The sequence below is a fragment of the Fundulus heteroclitus genome, chromosome 23 (assembly GCF_011125445.2).
Source record: "Fundulus heteroclitus isolate FHET01 chromosome 23, MU-UCD_Fhet_4.1, whole genome shotgun sequence".
NCBI classification, from domain to species: Eukaryota; Metazoa; Chordata; class Actinopteri; order Cyprinodontiformes; family Fundulidae; genus Fundulus; species Fundulus heteroclitus.
This window is the reverse complement of record NC_046383.1, coordinates 2,866,776-2,890,799: the sequence shown is the minus strand read 5'-3', so window position 1 is coordinate 2,890,799 and position 24,024 is coordinate 2,866,776. Positions and strand designations below refer to the sequence as shown.

Sequence of the window (24,024 nt, the reverse complement as noted above, 5' to 3'; positions counted from 1 at the left end):
CATTTCCCTCTTCTTTCTGCACAGTTTTTTTTTTTATAGGAGGGAAAGAAAAAAAAAATCTCACTTTCATTTTCTTTTACCGTTACCCTCAAACTGTCCAGGTCTGCATCTGTTTATTGCTGGAGTTACCCTTTCCTTCACCCTACTAAAACTTTAGAGCAGCCATAGAGGCAGTTTAACACGCATTGCCACCATTTCCCTACGTTTTAGCAAATATTGCATGCCTTTAAGATGGTCTACACAATACAGGAATTACAGCAGAACTTAGAACTATTGAACTTTAAAACGTCTTCCCTGCAGCTTTACCACACTGACAGACATTATCTTCGGACTGCTTGGAGACAAGACTGGAAGGCGCTTGGAGGTGAGCGACACAGGTTCAAAAAGAATGTGTAGTTTAAAATAAACACCGACTGAAATCCATTTTTATTAATTAAAGGACAAGTCACTGGGTACAGATTTGAAAAGATCTGTTTTTTGTAATATAAAAACAACAGAAGACCAAGAAAAAAATCATTTGAGAAACATTTCCCACCTTTAATTTGAGAATAAAGCAATGTTGTTGCATAACTGTACAATCCTTAAACTAATGGTTTGTTGAGGCTTCTTTTTAGCATTTAAAACAGAGCTTAGTCCATTTTGGCTAAGAATCTATCAACATGGGACATCTTGCCCACTTATTTGCTTCCTTTTCTTATCAACAATGCTCTAAATGTGTCTGATTGTGACTGTATATTCTGTATGCAGCTCTCAAACAGATTCGGGTCATTTTTATCTTTTCTCTTCCTCTGGTGAAGTCATCGGTTGTTGACCTCTGTTTAATGTTCCTTCAGCTTCCTAGCATAACCCTGACGATTTGGTGTTTGGGAGCCAGTTTCGACTAAACATTAACAATCCCACACCATGATGCTGCCACCACCATGCTTTACGGTTGTGTGGCATTTTGATTCCATTTATTTTAGTCCAGGGAGATTTCACTACACAGTATGTACTTGCCAGAATTTCCTACAGCTCCTTTAATGGTAATGTAGGCCTATTGGCATCCTCCCCACACTTGTTGTTTACTGGTTTTCATTTAACATACCTTTAAATGTGGTTGCTATTTTATGAACATAGAGGGCATACACATAATATGCAGCCATAATATTTTAGGTTTTTTATTTTCCGTTTCCCGACAAAAGACTGAAGTGTTTGCAGTTTAGTTCAAAGTTTTGGGGGTCATCTTAAAAGGTGGAAAAAATACTGTTTAACCTTGTTAAAATTGGGATTTTAACAAGGGTAAACAGGCTTTTAATATCCACAATACATGCTGTGCTTTTACCCAAAGCCCTGCATGTTTTCACCTCAAAACGTTTATTATCACACTATAATCCCTACTTGTATGAACACTCCAAATTAATAATCAGTGGTCTGGATTTTCTCTCAAAAAGTGCGGGCTATTCAGAGAGGAAGGTTGAAAATTGATGGTCACATAAAAAAAAAAAGATATGAAAAAAAGAATTAATGAATGAGCAATCCTCCCCTTACAAGACCTTACATCACATCCTTCCATCATGAAACAAAGCAAGTTCGTTAATCACCACTCTCAAAGTATGTATTAATTGCATTAGTAAAATTGGAAAATGTTGGATCTTTGATTGAATTTGCACACGCATGCAGAGAAAAGAATGCAAAAAAAGGCAGCTGTTCATGCAAAGCTAAAGGTCAAATACATTTAAACAACTGCAGAGGCAGAGTCTGATTACATGGCCCAAAGTTAAATGAGCTAGGTCTTTGGAGAAGTTTTTTTATTTTTCATAAAAGATTTTCCGTTCATATTGGTGGTCATTTACCAGACCCCTGCTGGGTTGATTTGTAGAATACGAGTGTGTAGAATATGGCTTTGGACTAGTAGAGACAGAAAGATGATAATACAAGGAGGAGAAGTAGATGGTAAAAAAAAAAAAAAAGTCTTTCTTCAAAACAGATGTTTTGCAAGAGAGAAAAAAATTGTACTCATTATTTCAAGCAAGCAAAGTTTAAAAGCAAATGTGATGAGTCAGTATTCATGAATGATGATAGAGATTCACCAGTCACCCGAACATTATGACCATTTGTCAGATACCTGGTAGGTTTCTTTTTGTCACAAACAACAACGGGAATAATATTTGCCTCCAGCTCCTCTCACAAATCCTGTAAAATGGCATCTTACAGACGCTTTATAGATTAAGATTTGGAAAATTTGGAGACCAAATGAAACCCTCATCTTTGCTAAGTTGTTGCTCCAATCATTTTTGACCAATTTCTGCAGCAGAAGAGAACAGTACCCTGTGTTTACGACTCACATTTTTAGATCAGCTATAGTGCTCAGGTACAAAGTTTATTGCAACATCTGAAATCAACAGCAGTTACGAAGATTTTCCAAGAAAACGTGAATCATAGCCATCGCTGGCTGGCTCTCTGCTCATTGTATATCTCAATGCTGTGCACTATGACTAGCCTCTACCTTTGATACAAAAAACTGATTCCAGCATCCTACTAGCAATGCTCTATGGACCCTTTAATGTAGCTATTTTGCAGATGGATAAAAGTTCTGCAAGGCCAACCTATATCATCTTAACAATGCAATGTTTATTTGAGCATTTTTATCAGGACAGCATGTAATTGCTGCAGTAATTTTAAGACCAACCTTTATTAAATTCACCAGTGGAGCTTCAAGGGGTCAGTGGATGATTAGTTTCTCTGCATTAGACCACATTGGATGGGATCAGTGCACTCAAAACTTGCACACTCCACAGAAGCTGCAGTTCTGGAGAACCTGATAACTTCTAGCCGTTTGATTTTTTTGTATTTTCAGCATAAAATACAGGCCAACTACCAAACGTCAATGGAAGCTCATCTTTCAGTGGTCATAATGTTTTGGCTGATTGGTGTGTGTGAAAGCTGTCATTGGTGATTGAAACCTAAAGAATCCCAGGCCACTGAATCTAAAATATATTGATTTTTGTTTGGTAAAACATATTTGGAGAGGCCAATATTGACTCAATACTATGGAGTACAGAGATTCCCAACAATATTTAATAATTTAAATAATTTGTTTGCTTGTTGGGCCTCTTCATACTGTCTGCTGTAAGTCAAGAAAGAGACATTATTATAGTCTTTGTGTAGCTTTTGGAGCTGTTGGCTGCAATAAATATGACTGTAAATACACAAACTTGGTATATGATTAAAAAAAACTGAAATGCAACAATGAAAATCAACAACAAAATAAACCTTTCGGAAACGACGAACAGTCGAAACACCATAGCCGAACAAACAGTCCCACAGAAAGACAGAAAACCCCACAAAAAAGTTCAAAAGCCAAGCCACAAATTCAGCCTCTGTGTAACATTTTACATTTAGCCCACAACACGTGCTAATAAGCTCCAAACAACCCAACTACTGAGAGGTAATCCTGTATTTTAGATGTTAAAGTTTCTAACTCTCCTTATGGATAAACTTCTGCTTCAGTCTGGTTTAAATCACCAAAACTCCAGGCAGAGAAGATAAAGTGGCCAACAACCACAAATTACAGGTTAGGGTGTTTTTTGTGCGTTTTTTTTTTAGCTTTTAAAATGTATTTGTACATTTTAACATTGTAATGAATGATGCTAATCGGTAAAGTAGTTTTTAAGCCAAGTGATGATGGTTTAATTAATGGCTTTAGGATTAGATTAAAGATGAAGATTTGCTTTCAGTTAAACGCAACGGAAACATTTTATCTTCAACATTTACTCTATGAACAAAACTGTTATCATTGTTACAAGATGGTACTTATTATTATTATTGCTGCATTTTTCTGTAATATCTGCAAACTGTTACAATTGCTGCTAATTGTTTCTGCAGACCTAAACAATCAAATTGATCTAGGCCAACATCTTGTGGCATCAGCGTGTCACACAGCGTTGGGGATCTACAGCTGTCCTGTATTGTAACTGTACATTTGCATGAGTCTGCATTTCATCCCTGGCACTGAGCCAACCCCCCCACCCTTCAGCCCTATTAAATGTGATAGCAGGGTGCAGACAGACATCACATTTTGTCCTCTGTCCTTTCACTACACAGATTATGTTATTCATTTGAATAAAATATCTCCGCTCACAAAGCGTAATGGGCCCTGTGAGGAATTCAATCATCTCGGATAATCATCATTATCAATAATGCCAGTTAATTACCATAACAATGAGCAAGGTAACAAATGATGATGTCAAGGCAGAGCTACCAAGGTTCAGGAAACAATGAAGAAAGAAATCGCTTCTTCTCTTCAGAAGTGCCATGAATATCGCCTCGGTAAAGTTCTCCCAAATTTCTAAGACAGAAGTCATTTCGATATACGCCAATGATTTGGTGCCAAAATTCGAAATGTCCAGGCTGATTAAACGTAGCCTCTCTCTTAAAATGACGGGCAGCCAAATGCAAAAGGTATAAAAATTGTCAATTATGCTGTTAATAAAGGTATTAAGAAACTGCTGGACAACAGTGAGGCCACAGGTAGACTTTTCTCATGTTTTATCAGCATCAACACTTTTTCAAGCATTGGTTTGTAAACAGTGGCAATTGGCAGAAAAATAATAATTGCACTCTCATAACATAGCTGTTTTATTTATTTATTTATTTATTTTTTCAGTATCTCTTAAAACAGATTGTTTTAAAGAACGGTTTTTATACATGTTTATTTATTTATTATCATCATTATTATTATTTTTTTCTCTTTTTCAAATTTTTATTGTGAATATAATGTAACATGCTCCTTTATGTATCTATTTATTGTCTTATAATGGAATTTTTATAGTAGTGTTATGTGTGAATGCAGTGTGACACATAGTTTGGACTATGTAGCAGCCAGAGTTTGTAACCCAAATCAAATTTCCTTTGGGACAATAAAGTTAATCTATCTATCTATCTATCTATCTATCTATCTATCTATCTATCTATCTATCTATCTATCTATCTATCTATCTATCTATCTATCTATCTATCTATCTATCTATCTGTTGGTGTTAACTTGAGGAACTGGGATCCTTTAATTCATTGTCATCACAGCCCAGTCAGAACCTTTGGTCGGATTATACTAAGACATTTAAAACTATTTATCCTGATAAAGAAAGAATGTTTAGCCTAAATATTTACTCTGAACTACCAAGCACTATTTTAAGTACAAAATGCAATGGATAGGATCAGCTAAAGCTTACCATCAAATGTTAAAGACAGTTTTGATGATTAATTTGGTCTGAACAGCTAATAAGGAGGTTGGAGAATGAGGTTGTGAGTGCTGCTGTGCAAACTTCAGACATCTTCAAAGTGGTCTGGGTATGATCCAAGACCCGACCCCAGTCAGCTCTCTGTCACAAAGCCTTTTAGGAAAGCATGACACCTAGACGTTTCTTTGCTGTCAGACTGCTGGAATGCAGCACATGCATGAAAGCGGTTTATGTTATCGTTTTGGTGCCAGCAACATGAGTTGCATCACGTTGTTCTGACGACACCATTTAGGTGTTTTAAGAATCCAAAGGACACTGACTTCTGTTTCTGTCTTTTCCAGATAAAATTGTGTGCCGTTTTGGGAAGCAGGAATCCTATGTGCGCGGCGAGGTCTGCCTTGTTGTCCTGAGGGCTCCAAATGCACCAAATGTTTTCAGTGGGCGACAGATTGCAATGTCATGTTGAGAAAAATTATTCTTCAACTGTTACCCTTGAGAATCTAAGTGCAATAAACCCTTTACGACTCTCTAAAATGCACCAAACTAATCTTTTTTTCTCTTTTCAAACAAGCCTCTTTATGAGCACCTGTCAAGTATAAAACTTAAGAGCTTGACGCTCCTCGGTTTGTTTTGTAGAATTTTTTAGATAAAAATAAAGTCTCACTCTAAATTTTATTTCTCTTAGGTTACACTGAACTGGGCAAAGGCTAGACACCACCATCAATGGACCAAAGAAAAACACAAAACATCCACCAGGCCCCAAATGAGGAAGCGGCTCCAGATTACAGGGGCATCTCAATCAGCTTTAATATGATCAAAACATTTATTTCAGTAATTTACATTAAAACAATGAAGCTCCTTATATGCATTATTTACACACAGAGTTATACATTTTCATAATTTCTCTGATTTCAATTTTCAGTTTAACAGAAAATTAGATTACATGATGCCTATACCTGAAAGTATATTTAATACACAAATGCTTACTGCTTATGTACTCTACAGTTTATGCAATAAGTACTAGGTCATGGCTCCCTTTGCATGAATTATTGCATTAATGCTGCGTAGAAGTGAGGAGTTGTTAAAGACACCCAGGTTGCTTAAATAGTGGCCCTCAACCCATCTACAGTGTTGGTTTTGGTGTTTCTCACCAGATTTAGTAAAACTTCAAAGATTCTCTGTGGGGTTTATGTCAGGAGAGTTTGCTGGCAAATCAAAGGCCATCATTAAAACCAGGTTCTGGTACGTTTGGCTATGATTGCAGGTACCAAGTCCTGCAAGTATCTCCATATAGCTTCAACCTTTTCTTCCACATGTTTTCCTTCCACCAAATTTTCCATTGTTATGATGCTTGGAAAGCTTTTTCTGCAATAAAATGTAACATTTTCTCCCTTGTGTTGGTTGGAGGCAATGATTTTTCGATGTCTTCATGATGATTTTTGTAGATCATAACATTTCTGTATTAAACAATAGTTTTTATAAGTAATGCTTTAATTTTCTGAGAAACAATATTTTGGAGTTTTTAGACTTATTTAAAAAAAACAACAACAACAGCTTTAAAACATATCACTTTGTGTGTAATTAATCCATAGCGTTTTCACTCTTTCAATTGAATTACTGAAATTAATTATTTTCGATTATATCCTAATCTTTTGAGATGTTCCTGTAGATTCGAGGAGAAAAACGAGAAAAATCAAAGACAAACAAGTCGATCAAAACTGCAATCATAGAGGTGGGCCTAACGCACGAGGAGTGAGGAAAGGGGGTGGAGGAGTGAGTGTGCAATAAGGGATGATAAAGCAAGGTGTGAGGCAGAGCATCAGGTTATTTTCAAACATACAACACAGTCCCTCTGGTCAAAAGAAAACGCTCAGATTTACAGTGTCACTTACAGATTTAGCAGCGGCGGAGACGTACTGGACCACCATCTCACGCTTGGTGCTCAAGTCCTTTTCACGCAGAGGGGCTTTACGGTCCTCGTTGAGGTTCATGTCCTCCTAAAAAACACAACAGAGAAGGGAAACGGACTAAATTATCCTGCTTCAAGGTTGATTTTGAAGTGCACAAAACACCAACAGACGAAAATGTCCTCCAGATGGTAGCATTTGTTTGGCTTTTTTTTTTTTCTATCATTTCACAACATCCAATTGGTGCAGCAAAGCAAAAACAGACCAAGAAATGATATGCGACTCAAGTTGATCCCCAATAAACAAACAGATAACCCAAAAAGACATTAAAACTCCCGCATTTTAAAACCTTAAACTTTGAACCAGATCACTTACAGTCTAACAGGTTCTACAAAAGAGAAGAAACATCTCCGGCCCTGAAACAATTATTTTTCCATTTCCACCATTACCCTTTTGTATCAGATCCTGTCCTAAGCTTAAATTAATTCCCAACCATGTTTCTTTGTTAAAGTCGCAGGCTGCAGCAGCACGGTATAATGGCAGGAATAATTAGTCCTTGAAATAAAAGTAGCAAAGGCAGCAGCAATAGAAAAAAAAAATACTGCACACTGCACCACAACTCTGAACAGAAGAACAAAATCAAACAACGCTGTTTCTATTGAGGCCATGCAATCACAGCTGATAGGCTGGATAGACAGTATCTGCGTGATATTGGGAGTATTATCTTCATGCTACTTTAATTCGGCATCACAAAGAGTTCTTTCATGTGAGAGACATCAGGGGATAGAGTGAAGGCCGGACAGAGCACTAAAAGCTAGGGAATGACATGATGATTAGAATGGAGGAGGATGTTTATCAGAAGCACTCTCTCACAAAGAGACGGCTAGAATGAACAGAGGAGAAAAACATCCTCCATTGTGTTTTGCACCAGGACGTGGAGGCATGCTGCCCTCTAGTGGGCAGTAAAGAAGACCCTTTAACTCCTGCAGCTCTGATTTCACACCAATTTCTCTGCATCTGATCTAATGTCTAATTCCTCTGTAAATTAGGTGGCATCACCAAATAAGAGCACTGTATTATACATAGATTTTATTATCTTACCACAAGTAATAAGATTGAAGCTGTTCAGCCTCATTTGTCCGTGAGGCATGAGCAGGAATCCCAACCAGGGGCACTGTGACCTAAATTCCTTTAACTACATTTCCTCTAGTAAATACCCTGCGAGCTAAAAAGAAAACCATTAACATCTCTTGTGGAACTGGAGGAGGGGGGGGATGCAGCCGAAACTTTTTCATCACCCAGGGAAACCAGCAGGTTTTTTAATTAATCTTTGAACCCTGCTAATTTATCTGCTTAATTGGCATTCAATAAAGGAGGCAGAATGTGGCGGGGTGGGTACATTGCAGGCGCACAGAGGGGGGCGCGGGTTGCATGAGTAGTGAGCCTGCGGGACGTTTGTCAAGGGGCAAACTGGAGGAATGAGCCCTCCATGTTCAGCCTGCAAAATGATTAATGCTCTTTTATTAATTATACCCTCACAGGCAACATAAAAAGAGTCTCGATACATCATGACTATTCTGCTGGTGTAACTGAAAAGCCGTGATCTGAGCTCCTAGCTATGCCAGTAGACTAGACATGTGCTCGCGCTTGCTATCATACGCTAGTCTGACAAACTCCGCTAAGAATTTATTAATACTAATCAGGGTGCAATCGCTGTGCTCATACTAGAAATAATTATCCTGCACTACTTGGGAAATTGTCCTTTCGACAGTGCTGAGACAAAGTATTTGTCCCAGCACTTTTCGGCGCGACTTTTAGTTACACCTAAAAGAGTTGAATCATAAACAAAATAAAGATAGCCTGAGGAATCACAAAAGCAAGTTTTCAAATTACAATTTAAGTTTTTTTTTTTTCTCGTCAGATACACAAAATACTGCCTCTGTGTGAAAATATCACCGCCGCCCTCGTTTCTCAAATCATGAATCATCTGTTTAAGCCCACATTGGTTTGGTCACAGTTCATTTGCCGGGTCTGACTCCCACCAGAGCTGTAAAATCAAGAAATCATGTAAACAGAACATGGTCCAACAACGTGAAGTAGGGAACATATCATACCCCGATCCAAAGAAACTCTAGGGGCAGAAATCATTTGACATCTATTGGTCTGGAAAGGGTTAAGAAGCCATTTTAGGGCTTTGGGTTTAATGTGAACTATATGGAGAGAAGTTCTCCACAAACAGAGAGGACGTGGAGAAGTGATGAGCCTTCACAGGAGTGGGAAGTCTACCTAAATTAGGGGAGTGGTGGTTTAGTGGTTAAAGCAGCACACTTGCGCTCTGAGAAGGCTGCAAGTTCCTGGTAAGAACCCCGCAGACTGCCACTAAGAGTCCCTGAGCAATACCCTTAGCCCCAGATTGCTCCCCAGATGCTGTAAGCTGCCCACTGCTCCCTAAGGGAAGAATGAAATGCAGACACAATTTTATTGTAATGTGCAATTGAAGTGAGAAAGATGTTTTCTTCATCTTCAATTAAATTACTCTTAAAGTGCATCAATCTTACATCTAGGGCAAAACTAACACCATTTCAGAATAATAAAAAAAAAAAAAATCATACCCTACAGTCAAACATGGTGGTGGTAGTGTGATGCTCTGGGGTGATTTGCTGCTTCATAGCCAGCAATAACTGACAAGAACTAATTCTCTCTACCAGAAAACACTTTTAACACTCTTTTTATTGGGTTTCTTAGAACAAGTCACATAAACATAGCTGCATTGAGGTAACATAATAAATAAGAATGAATATTTTTACATTGTTGCAACTTACCAAAGCTTACCAGGTGTGACAGACTATCGTAGAAAGTGTAGAACATTATTTTTAATAGTTGGGTTATCTAATAGTGTATCCATAGCCGACTGTGTTGGAGAGTGAGAATAGTTTACAATATTGCCTTGAACAAAATTAAGTATTTCAAAATATAAAAAAAACAGAGCGAGAAAGAGAGAATTGGGTAGCCCAAATTTTCCTTTAAGTTGTTCAAAAGAAGGGAATAGGTTGTCAATAGAGGAAGAAAACATTTGTTTTTTGTGATGGACCCCAACATTTGATTGAGACGTAGGCCATAATGTTTCCTAATGTGCTTCCATCTTTTACGTTTGTGTAAAATCCCTGCATTGTTAGTAATCTTAGGAGATATTAAAGATATGTCTGCAAAGATAAAAGCTCTAAGGAAGGATGGGGAACAGGAATTCTGTTCAACGTGTATCCAAGAAGGGCTTTCTTTACAGAGCCAACAAAATCAACTTTTCAGATTGCCGGCCCAATGATATAAAGGAATGAGCAGCAAACTTGTGCGTTCCAAAGATTTAGGTAGCTGAAGAAATTCTCCTCTTATTCTGGCCTTTTTTTGTACCAGGCAATTTCTAATATTATTATGTCATCTAGTTTTTCTACCAGAAAATCCACTGTCGCTTCATGCTTGCTCAGTATGAAGGATTTCTGCAAAGCCATCGACAATGCAGACGACTCTCCCAGTGGATCTACGCTCCTTCAGGAGTTGCTTGTCAAGACTTGATGCAATCTACTGGGTTTCCTTAAATAGTTTTTTTTTTTTTTTACCAATCTTTATAATCTGACCCAATCTGTATACTGTAATCTGACCCAATCTGTATTATCTGATTGAATTTGACTTTGGAAAGTGCCTTGAGATGACACGTTTAATGAATTGGCGCTATATAAATAAAATTGAATTGAAGGACAATTTCCGGCCATGATTTTGTGAATTTAAGATTAAGCCAAATGTCGCAGGACCAAGTATACATCGGGATTACTCAAAAAAGTGGTGGGTTTGAAGTGGCCTACTCAAAGTCCAGATTTAAATCCGGTTGCAATCTTGAACAGGCAGTTCATGCTCAAAAATCATCCAATTAGGATGAAATAACACAATTCTGCAGAGAAGGGAAACACTCCTCCACAGCGAGGTAAACGACTGTCAGTAATTAGCTTTAAGGAACAGTTAAGTTTTCACATTGCCAGGTTGATGCCTTTGATAGCTTTTATCTTTTAATAAAAGAATAAGTTGAAAACAGTTTTAGTATTTACTCAGATTATCTTTGATCATTACAAAGGGTCTGATGATCAAACCGTTAAGTTTGACAAAAAACAAAGAAATGTGTAAGGCACAAATACTTGTTGACAGCACAGAGCTCTCTATAAAAAACAAGGTGCTGGGAGAAGCTAAAGAAATGTTTAATTTATAAGAACAAAGCTGAGTCTACGGTACTAAATTCTTGACTCCTCAGTCCCTACAACCCCAGTAAGCAGGTGTTTTCCCTCACTAAACCATATTCCCCAACCAAGCAATAAGTTAAGATGGCTGCACTCTACGCATGGCAGCGCCTCACCGGGGACGAGGCTAAGCAGCTGTTTGATTACGTGGATCAAAGGTTTCAGGCAGTCATTAACTGCAACAGATTAGCAAGACCTTTCAACATATTTTAACTTCTGCATATAAACTTTGTTCCCCCATTTGTACCCAAGTTGCTCGGTATTTTTAATGAGAACTTCATCCTGAAGTTAAAACTGGAATATTGGAGTTTTATCTCTGACTCAATTAAATCAAGACTGGAGTTGAGGAGTCAATGTTTGCAACTTTAGACACAAAAATAAAGACTTCCAACTTGTCTTAGACCCGCGCTCTAAAGACTCAAGACCTGACTGAGACTCGTGGTCTGGGCCTAGTGAAAATAAGCGTAGATCATTTGAGATATCTTGGTATTTCAAATATCAAGGCAAGTTAAGATTACCCACAGTAAGCTTACATATGGGTTCTCTGTTTTACTAGAAGGGAAAATGGCAGCTTCTAAGTTTGTCTGTTCTTATTTAAAGAAGTTACAGTAAGCGAGCCTGAAGTTCTGAAAGATGTGGGCATAGTCTCCTATTAAAAGGTGCGTTTGATTTATTGCTCAGGAAGGTTTGTGGACAAAAGATAGATTTCATGTGTGAAAGTTCACTTGAGGAGAACGATTTGAATTCTTAACCCACAACCGTTCTGTGTTTTAGACACACTAGATGGCGTGCAGTCGATGTGAGAACGTATATTTCAGAATCGACGTGGACTTGGGTGTGAATAGCACTGCATAAAATTCCTGAATAAAATCAAATAAGTTTGGCTAAATCCTTGGGCTTATAACCTATTGGCATTTTGAATTACAGTGAAGAACAATTAAGGTACACCATCAAACGCACCCAGGGCTTGAAAATCGAATGAAGAGTCTTTCCTGGGGAGAAATGTGGATCTGAGGAAAGTAGTTAAAAAAAAAATGTTTTGCTTCAACTGTGACAAATCAATTACTTTGTCCACTACCCTCAAGTTTGATCCATGAGAGCATAAGGGCACACGCCGTAATTCTCCTGTGGGCTGGTTTTACTGTCTTGGTGCAGAGTGGAAGTGCTGAGGGATCACAAAGGAGCTTATTACCCCCCCGAGTGTTCAGCCTAACAATGGCACACACAAAACTTGGAACAAGCCGCACTTCCAGCGGTCCGGTATTTCCACAAGGCCTCCAATACGTTTTCCAAAATTCTTGAAACTGAAGTGCTTTGGAAAAGTATTTACACCCCATGTACCCCTTTTTTTAACATGTTCCCACGTCACAACAGCAAACTTAAATCTATTGTATTGTGATTTGACATGAGAGTCCAAATCAAAGAAACAAAACTATTAAGTGGTAAATAAACGTTACATGATTAGCATGATTAAAAATCTGAACACCGGTGTATGTTTTCAAATGTATTTTCAAATGTTCCTGCAAAGTCCAGTACAACTAAGTGCCTGCAGAAGTCACCTGATCAACAAACACAATCCACCTGTGAGTAATTTTAACTCAGTATAAATCCAGGTGTCATGAAATCCAAGGAACTCAGCAGACAAGCTCAAAGTTAGGTCGGTTTATAAAACTATATCTCAAGCTTTGAACATCTCGTGGAGCACTGACATCCGCCATCCGCACAGTGAAACATGGAGGTATCATGCTGAGGGGATGCTTTTCTTCTGCAGGGACAGAAAAGCTGGTCAAAGTTAATGTGAAGATGGATGGCGCTAAATGGAGGTAAATCTGGGAAAACTTGGCCCTAAACATACAACCAGAGTTAAAATGTGTTTAGATCAGGGGTCTGCAACCTGTGGCTCTGGAGCCGCAAGTGACTCTTTGTACCTTCCACAGTAGCTTTTAATAAACTTGGCTACAAAGTTATATTTTTATTATGGTATTTAAATGTAATAATGGTGATAAATGCAGGTTTTAGCTTTTTTTTTCTAGGAATAATTGCTTTTAATTTTTACAACAGAATGATGCTAAAAGTGCCAGTAATATTTCATTTTAAATCAAGATTTTTTCGTTATGTTGGAAACTATGATTTTTTCTTTTACATCATTATCCACAAACATTAACATCCCATCCATCCTCTTTTTTTAAAACCTCAAAGTAGACATAAAGGTGCGTTTCTTTAACGATGACAACATATTTCCTACAGTAGGTCTTTATCAAAAATTATAACGTCTTTTTTCAAAAGGCCAGGCAACATTTGCGGCTCTGAACGAGTTTAAATCAAGCGGACTGGAGGCAAAATGGCTCTTTAGACTGTAAAGGTTGCAGGCCCCTGGTTTAGAGCAAAGCATATCCATGTATTAGAAGGGCCCCAACAAATGAAAGTCCCGAATCCAACTGAGAATCTGTGGAAGAGTTGAAAACTGATGTTAAAAGAAGCTCTCCATCAAACCTGACTCAGCTTGAGCGATATTGCAAACAGTCCTCCTTGAGTATGCGCCCATACTTAAGGCGGACTCTGTCTGCGTATGAATGTGGAGGCCTTAAGGGGAGCTGAATGCAAAGGCAAGCCACACCTTTCAGATTTTTATTTATTAACGTTCTTGAAACACATTTTTTTTCTGCTTCACAGTGATGTACTGCTTGGGTACATTGATGGTTTGGGTGGCAACGTCACTAAATGTCAGAAGGTTTGAGGGACATGACCCTTTTACAAGGTCCTGTCACACAGGAATAAACTAAAGAGTAAGACGTTTGCAGATTGTGGAAAGATTTCATCTTATCAATGCTAATTAGCTGGTGTTACAGGTACCTTACAAAAAAAAAATTTAAACAATGAGTTTTGCACATAATACACTTCCTTTATCGAGGCGAACTGCCAAACATCACAGGTCACGGTCTAGAGAAAAGCTTTCCCCTCACTAAGAGCTGATTGGAGCTATGTTGTTCCTAAGTTGAACATCTTTGATTGAAGCCCACTTCTTCCACACAGTTGCCTCCCGAGTGCGATAAAAATATTGGACAATTTTACACAGCAGATTTACTGCTGTGCATTGTGATGAGGGGCTCCGAATTCAAGCTGTGCATATCTAGCTAAATCCTGTGACAAATCGCATAACTGCATACTACACAATTACCAAGACGGCACATTGAAAGTTATTTGGATGCAATTTAAATCTCTGCACTTTCATGAATACAGTCCTGCTCTAAATGATTAACTTGAAAAATTCTATAAAGTATTCATTTGCTTTTCCTTACCACAGAGTTTAATTCCTATATTTTGTCAGTTTCCTTTGATGGCTGTTCAGTAATGGCTATTTCAGCTTAGATATACACACCACAGAGGAGGGCAAAAAACATTTTCTCATGGTCATTAATGCACAGCTGGAGGTTTCGCTAATTTGGCAAGGGTCAGCCCTTCAATTGAGGACAGCGACACATGCAAGGCTAAAACATCTGATAACAATTAATAGTGATATGTGGGTAAAGTTAATAAAAGGTGTTTGATATGAAAGCAAAATATCTGGAGATGACAAATGGATACTGAAGTTCGTGATTGTTAGCATAAAAATGTATAAAAACCCTACCCACCACAGTTATTTTCCGTTTACAACATCAAAGCAGAACGGTTTTTAAGTTTTTTAGGTGGGAGCAGTATTGGAATTGACAGTACATAAGTAAATAACCTTTTTTTCCCCCCCTCTCCCCCTCTTCGATTTCATTACCGTAATTATAGTTCCCAACCCGAAGTGTCAGGACCTGTCAAATGTCAGACCAGCAAACATGCCTTTTGTGTCATCTGTCACTGAGCAAATTGAAGCTTGGGTGTAATGTCACGCCGCTGTGAGCACAAACACAGTAATTGAGAGGTGAGCTGAGTGACAGGGATGAGCACCCGGGCAAGAAAACAGTGAATGCAAGCCTGATGAAAACCAGCAGCTCTGATCGTATTTCTCTGGGCCTGGCAATAAAGCGTATTGTATGAGAAATACGGGAAAGGTAAGCACTACACACCCACACACACACACACACACACACACACACACACACACACACACACACAGCCACTCAGATGCATTATCTACAGTACAACACACAACCTATGAAATAAAGCCAGAGTAATTCAGCGTCTCACTTCAAAGAGATGGGGTGAAAGCTTTTTGCTAGATTTCAGTCCTGCGGCGCATAAGGCCAAAAATGCACTAAAGTGACAGAGCTTTGACCCCCGCAGATGAGTGACGAGCAAATCTGATACTTAGCCTTTAATTTTAATTTTGCGATTGAAAACTAGATGGAAGATGCTTTATACTAAATCTGTTAACAACTGGAATTAAAAACTACAACACAAAAACAATGTCAAATCTAAATCGTCGTGTCAAAAGCTCCTTTGTTTCCAAGAACAATGGTTACACAAACATCACAGTGCCAAATGACTGTACTAGGTGCTGTTAGTCATTACTGCTGAAAGAAAACATGTTTAGTTTATTTGAAACTCGCGATGCAGAATGAGATTAGCAATGGCTTTCCGTCTTTGGAGAGTTGTTTTACTGCAGGGTTCATACAAATATGCAGTTGAGTTGACAGAGCTCTGTAAGCCTCCTGGGCTACATATCTGGGCCTTATGACTTCACCTTGGGAATTTAACACATGACTGCAAAGTGCCATGCTAATAGCAATCATACCTGTTGAACTGTCTTTTAAATTTTGTTTAGTTATGACCACTAACTTCAATGTATTTTATGTGTATTATATGCAAGCAACACAAAGCAAAGGGTAGTTTGATAGTGCAAGGAAATTCCTTCAATCATTAATGGTTTCAATTATTGTTTATAAACAAATAAATCTGAAAAGAGTGATGTGCAATTGAATTCAGCCCTCTTCACACGGATACACCAAATAAAATCACTTAAGTTGCTTTGAGAAGTGATCTAATTGGTAAAGAGTCCTCCTGTGTGTGATTTAATCCACATTAAATCAAACTGTTTTGCGAAGGCCTTACCGGTTTGTCAGAGAACGTTGCTGAAAAAAATAGCATCATAAAGACCAAGAAGCACAGCAGACAGCTCAGGAAGAAAGGTGGAGAGAAGTTTAAAGCAGGATGCAAGAGGAAGGGGGAGCATGGTTAGGATCCACCTTACAGCAGGACAATGACCATGAACATACCGCAAGAGCAACAATGTTATGATTTGGGTCAAAGCATATTCATATATTAGAAAGGGAAAATGTGTTTTTTAAAGCCAGTGATGTGCATTAATGTTCAGCATCCCTAAATAATGACTTTGTTAAACAACCTTTTGTTGTAATGATAGCTTAAAGCCTTTTGGGGCGCAGGGGGCGGTTTCTACCAGCTTTACATTTCTAGAGAGCATATTCTTTTTTGCCAAATATTTCAAACTCAATCATTTGATTGCATTTGATTTAAGCTTATCAAAGCGCAGGAGGCTGATGATAAACGTATGCAACTCATTTTGTGTGTTTTTATTAGTCAAAAATGTTGAAAGCCATGCATCATTTCCCTCATGTGCTATATATCCACTGGTTTATCACATTAAATCCCAATAATATGCATCAATGTTTGTCGCTGCATATCAATAAAATGTGAAAAGGTTTAAGGGGTTTAACGCTTTAAATTTGTGGATCATTACTGGTTTGAGTTCAAGCATTGAGAGGAGGAAGCACAACAAGAAAAAGATGTACTGATGGTGAAAGCCTGAGGAGGGGAGCTGACAGTAGCAACACTCAGTCATCTACAGCTATGATCAAAGAAGAGAACGTGGATGGCAGCCTGAATGCCAAACTACGGAGGCTGCATTGCAGAGGCTGCACAATGGCAGCGATGTGAATGGATAGCGTCATGAAATATAAAAGCACAGAAGATGCTCCTCTTTATGCTGGACAAGACAAACAGAAAGTGCAACCAGGGGCTGGGCGATGTGGCCGTAAAATAAAATCTCAATTTTTTTTCACAATACATCTGATTTACAATTTTAATTGTTTGAAAAAAAAAAAAATAGAAACAACAAGTAAATCGTTTGTTTGGCTCAGACGTAGTATGCATAAACGCTTCACTCCGCAATGTTTACACTATATGTAAATAAATACATGTTTTCATGCCAAAACACTTTTATCATACATGGAGTTACTTATCATTCTTCATTATTCATTATTCTTTTTTTTCCCACTGTCTCTCTCTCTCTCTCTCTCACACACACACACACACACACTTAAACCAATCATCTAATCCTGATCTCTCTGTTTACACCAACGACAATTTTTTGCGTGCTGTTTATAGCCACGTGCATACATACAATTTTGTTTTATTTTTTTAAGCCTGGAAAAGTGTTTAAGATTTCCAGGTGATTCATCTCCTACACTTTACTTGCAACTGAGGCAGGATCTTAATATCCATGAAAGAGAAGTGTTTTGCGCGGCTTCTTGCATGGGCTGACACTGTAACTCCAGGGTACTTCATTCGGCAATATGATTCAGCCTTAGTTTGTCAAACACAGAGACAACAAATTAGTAAGCATTAAAGGTTTTGGTTTATGAGTTAGGTTTCTGCAATATTATCAGCGAATAAAAACATGTAAAAACTCATCTTCAGAATCTCAGTCCAAAATGGTGTTCTGCGGCGCGTAATCTACTTTCAGCAGTTATTGCAACCGTAAACTGCAGTAAATTCGGGCAATGTTGCTCCCTCTGCCTTTACTCCCTTATGTCAGTATAGAGTAGAAAAGTAGAGTAGAAGTCGAGTATATTTCATCTACAGGTAGGAGTGTGTGATCGCGAAGAGGCACATGGATATTTCAGCCAGTACGGTCTGTAGCTGGCAGTGCCAGCGGGTCTCTAATGTGTTTGTTGTCACTTATTCTAGAGCCCAAATAAGCGACTTCACTTTCAGAAACAAGCCCAAAGAAACTGTAACCCACGATTTTTGAAATTTACAAGCGACTTTATAATAAAAGAAGACCAAAGTAAATAAAAACATTTATTTTACCATTCCCTGATATCTAAATTATGGTTAGAATGATTATGATTAAAATAAGTGTGCAAATTTACAATAGCTATCCTATATCATATGCTTTACGTTATTTTAACATGTTTTTGAATTGATTCTGAAGGTGTGGCGGCTTTTATTTTGGTGTGGCTGTGCGCCACAATAAAACATATGTAGCGGAAACCCTTGTCTAAAAGTTTCCTCTTTAGAATATTTCCAGAATATATTTTTCTAAATATTTATTCAACATTACAAGCTTTTACCAAAAACAATTTCACCTTTCAGGACTGATATGTATAGTTAAATGGAGGCCTAGGGGTGCATTGACAAAAAAAAAAATCTCAATTTTCCAAAAATTAAATCTTGATAAATTTCTAATTCGAATTAATCGATACAAAATCGCTTTATCGTCCAGCCCTAAGTACAACCAGATTACGTGTAGAAGTGAGAACGTGATTGTATTTCAATTGGGTAAAGAGCACGTCACAGTGATGTGTCATAAAACAGCCAACAAAAACACCGGTAAGGATCCTTTACTTATTCAATAAAAATAAGTCTGGAAGTGGGAAAAGCACGTTCCCCTGATTTAAAAACTAAAAGAAAAGCTAGTTTGATAGCACTGGAGTGGTTTGGGTTTAAAAGAACAAACCAACAAAGCCTTTTCCAACAACTGTTACAGAAACCGGATTTTCACTGTAAAGCAAAGGTGAAGGACAACCATGCATTGAGGACATGTTAGCAACTGATTATGAGGTGGACAAAGGTCAAAATATGACTCAGCCAAGTATCTGAGAAAGCATCAGTTGTACTTTCAATTATTGACGCTGAAAAGGAGTTCCCTATGTCATTTCATATTTTAACAAAGGATACGATTCCTAAACATACAATGTTTGCCTTTTGACAGAAGGTTGTCTAAATAGCTGCTATATGTATAGTTTTAATAAGGGTTATTCAGTGTCTTTGAGGGATTATGCATGCTTAACTTTAGTTATTGTTAGACTGGCATGGTGTAGATGCAGAGCGACTGTTCAGGATTAGTTGAGTAATACATGATAGGTTCAATATTATTAGCTTCTCTACGAGTTTTGCTGTAGCTTTTATGCATTGCACCATCTCTGTAGCAACAACATTTCATTTCCGTTGTGAGAAATAAACCTAAACTTTGATTTGTGACCGTGAAGAAACATGAGAGAAGTTAGAGGAGCTTTTAGAAAGAGCACCACATTTTACAGCATGTGAAGTCAGTTTAGGGTAGATTATTCTTAGGAGAAAAGAAATCTCGAAATCTCTCAATGCGATTTTACAGTTTATGAGATATACCCTGAAGACACCAAGTCATTGTTTTCAGCTGGATACAGCGCTTGCTTTTCAAAGTGATGTACATTCGCTTTCAATTTTAGTTTTTACAAGGGAGCAATATAACCATGTCCAGATTGTTTAGGCTATGTTTACAGGAAAAGAAAAACCCAACCACTCTTGAATAAATGCCAGAGAGGAGGAAAAGTCGTTTTACTGTTCTGGAGGAGATACTTTCTGTAAAACAGGAGAGTAAGGGCCTGACTTCACTTGGCAGGGGATATTTCAGACCACTTGTGACTATCGTTGATTGGTTTAACTTGTGGTTTACAACACTAGTACCAAACTTTAAAAAAAATACTTAATTTCTATATTTTTTTAATGTTAAATAACACGCATCAATATCCATTTTGGACAGCAAAGTGAACTGAAAGGACAACACTGTTTTCTCAAAACAAGAACAGTGTTACTGCTCTGTCCTGCCTCCTGAGGAATCTCCTGCCTTTTGAGGTTTGGGGGGGGGGGGAAGAAAACACAACATGGACTGGCGGTGTTACATGAATCTCTGCTTGCCTGTGCCATTTACCACGCTGGGGACTACTGGGAAAACAGCCCGGGGGTGTACAACACCGACAGACTCAAGAAATTGATTAAGCCAGCTCAGACCTGGGTGGAGGTGAACCATCTGTATGCAGCGAAGGATATTTTCAAAAACTTCTCGCTCCATCATCGACGATGTCTCCTGCCCGCTAAACCGTGTCCTGGGATGCCAGAGGAACAAGTTCACCTGGGAACTCAAACAGACTGATTCCCCAAACTGAACGTCTTACAGGGATACGGTGCTAATAAGTTACTCTATCTACATCTGAGTTCATGTGTCTAACCGCCAGTATCACACTTTGATTTATTCTTTTTACTGAACTTTACCACATCTAAGCTATAGATTTAGATGGAAAATGTATTTTTAGAGCGACATTTTCCCCATTCATATTCAACCATTACCCGGGTTTGTCACAAACATCCAAGTTTTTGTCATGATTTGGGTTTTGTTATGGTTTATGTTTGTTATTTGATTATTAGTTCTCTCTCTTGTCATAGTATTAGCTCTGGTTTTTATTATTTGCTTGTGTTCTGTTTAGTCTTAGTTTGGTTTTCTAGCTTAGGTTTGGTCTTTATGGTTATTTTTGGTTCTGGATTAGTCTAGTTTAAGTTTCTGTTTTTGGTTTAGTGATTCTCTTCATTTAAGCAATTCTGTCAAAGGGTTAAGTTCTGTTTTAGTTTGGGTTTGGCCTGAAACTGTTTATCTGTTTTTCACCTGCCAGTCATTCAGTTTCACATCTCAGTAAAATCCAATTTGTTTGCCTGTCACTCCCCTTGACCAGTCATCATCCAATCAGCTTCAGTTTACTTCCAGCCACTATTTCCCTCCTGATCAGCTCCACCCATTCTGGTAATTAGTTTCTCTCCGTTCACCTGCTCACTCCTCTACTTATGCCTGCCTCTGTCTCCTGCACTCTGCCAGATCATTGTTTTTCCATGCCTATTGGTGGCAAACAGAGTCCAGCATTCCCTGTACTCTGTTTTGTTTGCCTGTAGACCTGACCCAATTAGTTCTGAGCCAGCCTGACCCCCGATTGTCCTGTTTTTTCTGACTGCCTGCCCGTTGCCTGACTAGCTTTTAACCACACAATTTTGGCATTCATGGGAACCATCCTCTGCCACTAGGGGAGTGGTGACCTAGTGTTTAGAGCATTTGGCTTGCGATATTTCACCACTAGGTGGTGCTTGAGAAACTAAACAACATCTGTGACAAGCCGCACCTCTCGCCCCTCGGTCCCTTCTCAACCGTCACTTCCTATGCGCATATTAGTAAAGGACAGAAACACAGCAAAACAGCCTCACCTTTCGGAGGAACATGCCTAGTGAGGAAGTAAGTAACACATAACGTTATAATACTGTTATCAAGAGAACATTCTGATCAGCCGGGGGTGCTCTCCACCATGTTGCTCCAACGCTACGCTGCTTTAACGGTGGTATTTTAAGGCAGGGAGGGGAGTGGCAGCTGTTCACGTGCACGTACGCGGCCGGCCCGGCTAAGTAAACAGACTGGAGAACAACACTGAGAGATGCGGTATGACATCATATGATAGTCTATCTAAAATATTACCTTTAGTTCTTCACATCACTATTTCTTAGTTCTATCTAAAACAATTCAAATTTGCTTATTGCTCCTTTAAGGATTGTAATCAAGGTCTGAAAGTGTTCCTATCTTCTGTAGTGTTAACTTAAACATATTGAAATGGGTAATTGGTAAACTACACACATATACTATTTCTTCCCTAAAAATGCTAGTTTTATTCTCTTTACGTTTACTTCTCAGTATCACCCAGTTTAATCTCTCCTCTAATGTTCCTTTGGAAGACCTCTAAGTTATAAATTCAGTCTCTGCAGTTTCATACAACTACGCACTCAAAGCCAATCATTTTTACATTAAAATTATTTTACTGCTGTAAAAAAAGGAAGCATTAATACTAATAAACGATCACATCTTTTCAAACTTTACTATGATCACTTTTATAAATAACACTTATAATGTTTTTAGCTTGGTGTGTGGACATAGTAGCTGTAATTTTTTTCAAGATCAAATGCAGGAGAAAGATTATAAGATAAAAAAAACATAGCTTACCATCATCTTCTCAAAGAGGTCAATTATTTCTTTCTCTGAGAGGTTCATGGATCTCTCGTCAAAAAAAGGCTGGGGCAGGGGCAGTTCGGCTTGGGTAGAGATGGGATCGGTCGGGTGCTGGATAAGAGGCTTCTCCTTCTTCATCCCAGTTTTCCTGAAACTTGTTATACGATCACGCTGAAAGAAAACAACGTTTGAGAAATTAAGATATCGCACTAACAGTCTGTGTAGTGGTGGTGGGAGAAAAACATTGGTTTAGGCTGTCTGTAACATAAACACCATGGCGCTTCAACTGAATGTAAAATGTTCCGCTAGCACGACTCAGTTTTCCTCTATTTACTGTAAACACAGCACCCTTAGGTTGAGGATAGCTCAAAGGGTGCAGCTGCAAACAGATAAAATTAAGATGAAACCAATACCATTAAAACCAACATAATATTCAGTTTCTAATTCTTAACACTGAAAATAAATGGGGAAAAAAGTTTTGAATATCTTCAGATCTGTAAAAACATATTTCATAAAACATATCAGGACTTTTCTTACCATCGGATCTTTCAGTTACCTGTCTTGCATTGATGCTACATAAATCATTCAGACATAATACCAAATTCACCTGGTGGTGCGATTACAAACATTCCTTATCAAATGCATCAGTTGCTTACATGAATAACTGAAAGTTTAGTTCTGAACAGAAAACATATATGGGAAACATGCAGGGGGTGGTGGTCGTTAGGTTTATTAAGTAAATGGTAAGCGATGTCATGCAAATGAGATGAGAAAGACAGACACATAAGACATACATGATGTCAATGCTGTAAATGAATGACATTACTTAATGGATCAAATGTACTGTAGGTTCACAGCACAGTTATTTGGTAAAAGTAAATAAATCTCATTAATGCTCCAGACATTTTAACTACCAATCAAGGGTTTTTTGACCATGTTCCAGCTCCCTCCAATTATTTGCACCCCTGGTACACATGTGTACATAATAAGCCTTTAAATAAGTGTTGATGGAGACTTGGTTGAGCCAGCTCCCTATTGTTGCTATAGTTAACAGTGAGCTTAGCACTTTTTATTTTACTACTATTTCACTTTGCATAGTAGCAGGATACACTTTGGTTTTGCCTCAGTTCCCATTATAGTCAGTATTTTAATTATTCTGTGATTACAACTCAAAATACTAGGCTGCAGCCCTCTTTTTTTTCAAACTCCAAAGAGAACAGTAAGTTTTAGAAAAAAAGTTAGGGTGTAATCAGTTTAATTAATAATTACATATTCAGTTTTAGAGCCATTAAGATGTTTTTTTTTTTTTTGCTGTAGAAGTAGGGGTGGGTGATATGGACTTTAAATTCGGTCACGATATATTGTGGTTATGTTGTCATAACCATAAAAGTGATGATAAAAGAAAAATGCTCGATAAGCACAAATGCTGTCCTTTAGAAAACATTTGAAAATGTAAAATTAAAACAAAATTTGAAATATGTTTCTTCAAGATACTGGTCACATAAGAAGCGTGATCTTTATTACATAACTGCACACAGTAACTGCTTTTAAGTATATTTTTGAATGTATTAATATTTAATGATGCTCTC

At 38.0% G+C, this 24,024-nt stretch overlaps 1 protein-coding gene across 7 annotated transcripts in view; it reads right to left on the bottom strand.

Annotated features, from left to right (window-relative positions):
- diaph2 (diaphanous-related formin 2) overlaps window positions 1-24,024 on the bottom strand; it is a 510,558-nt gene that overhangs the window by 459,488 nt on the left and 27,046 nt on the right. For all 7 annotated transcript variants that reach the window (XM_036127356.1, XM_036127360.1, XM_036127361.1 and 4 more), the window contains 2 exons: window positions 22,430-22,606; window positions 7,112-7,216 (listed from right to left, as the gene is read on the bottom strand). In XM_036127356.1, the coding sequence (XP_035983249.1) occupies window positions 7,112-7,216; window positions 22,430-22,606 (282 nt within the window). The remainder of the gene's footprint in view (window positions 1-7,111; window positions 7,217-22,429; window positions 22,607-24,024) is intronic.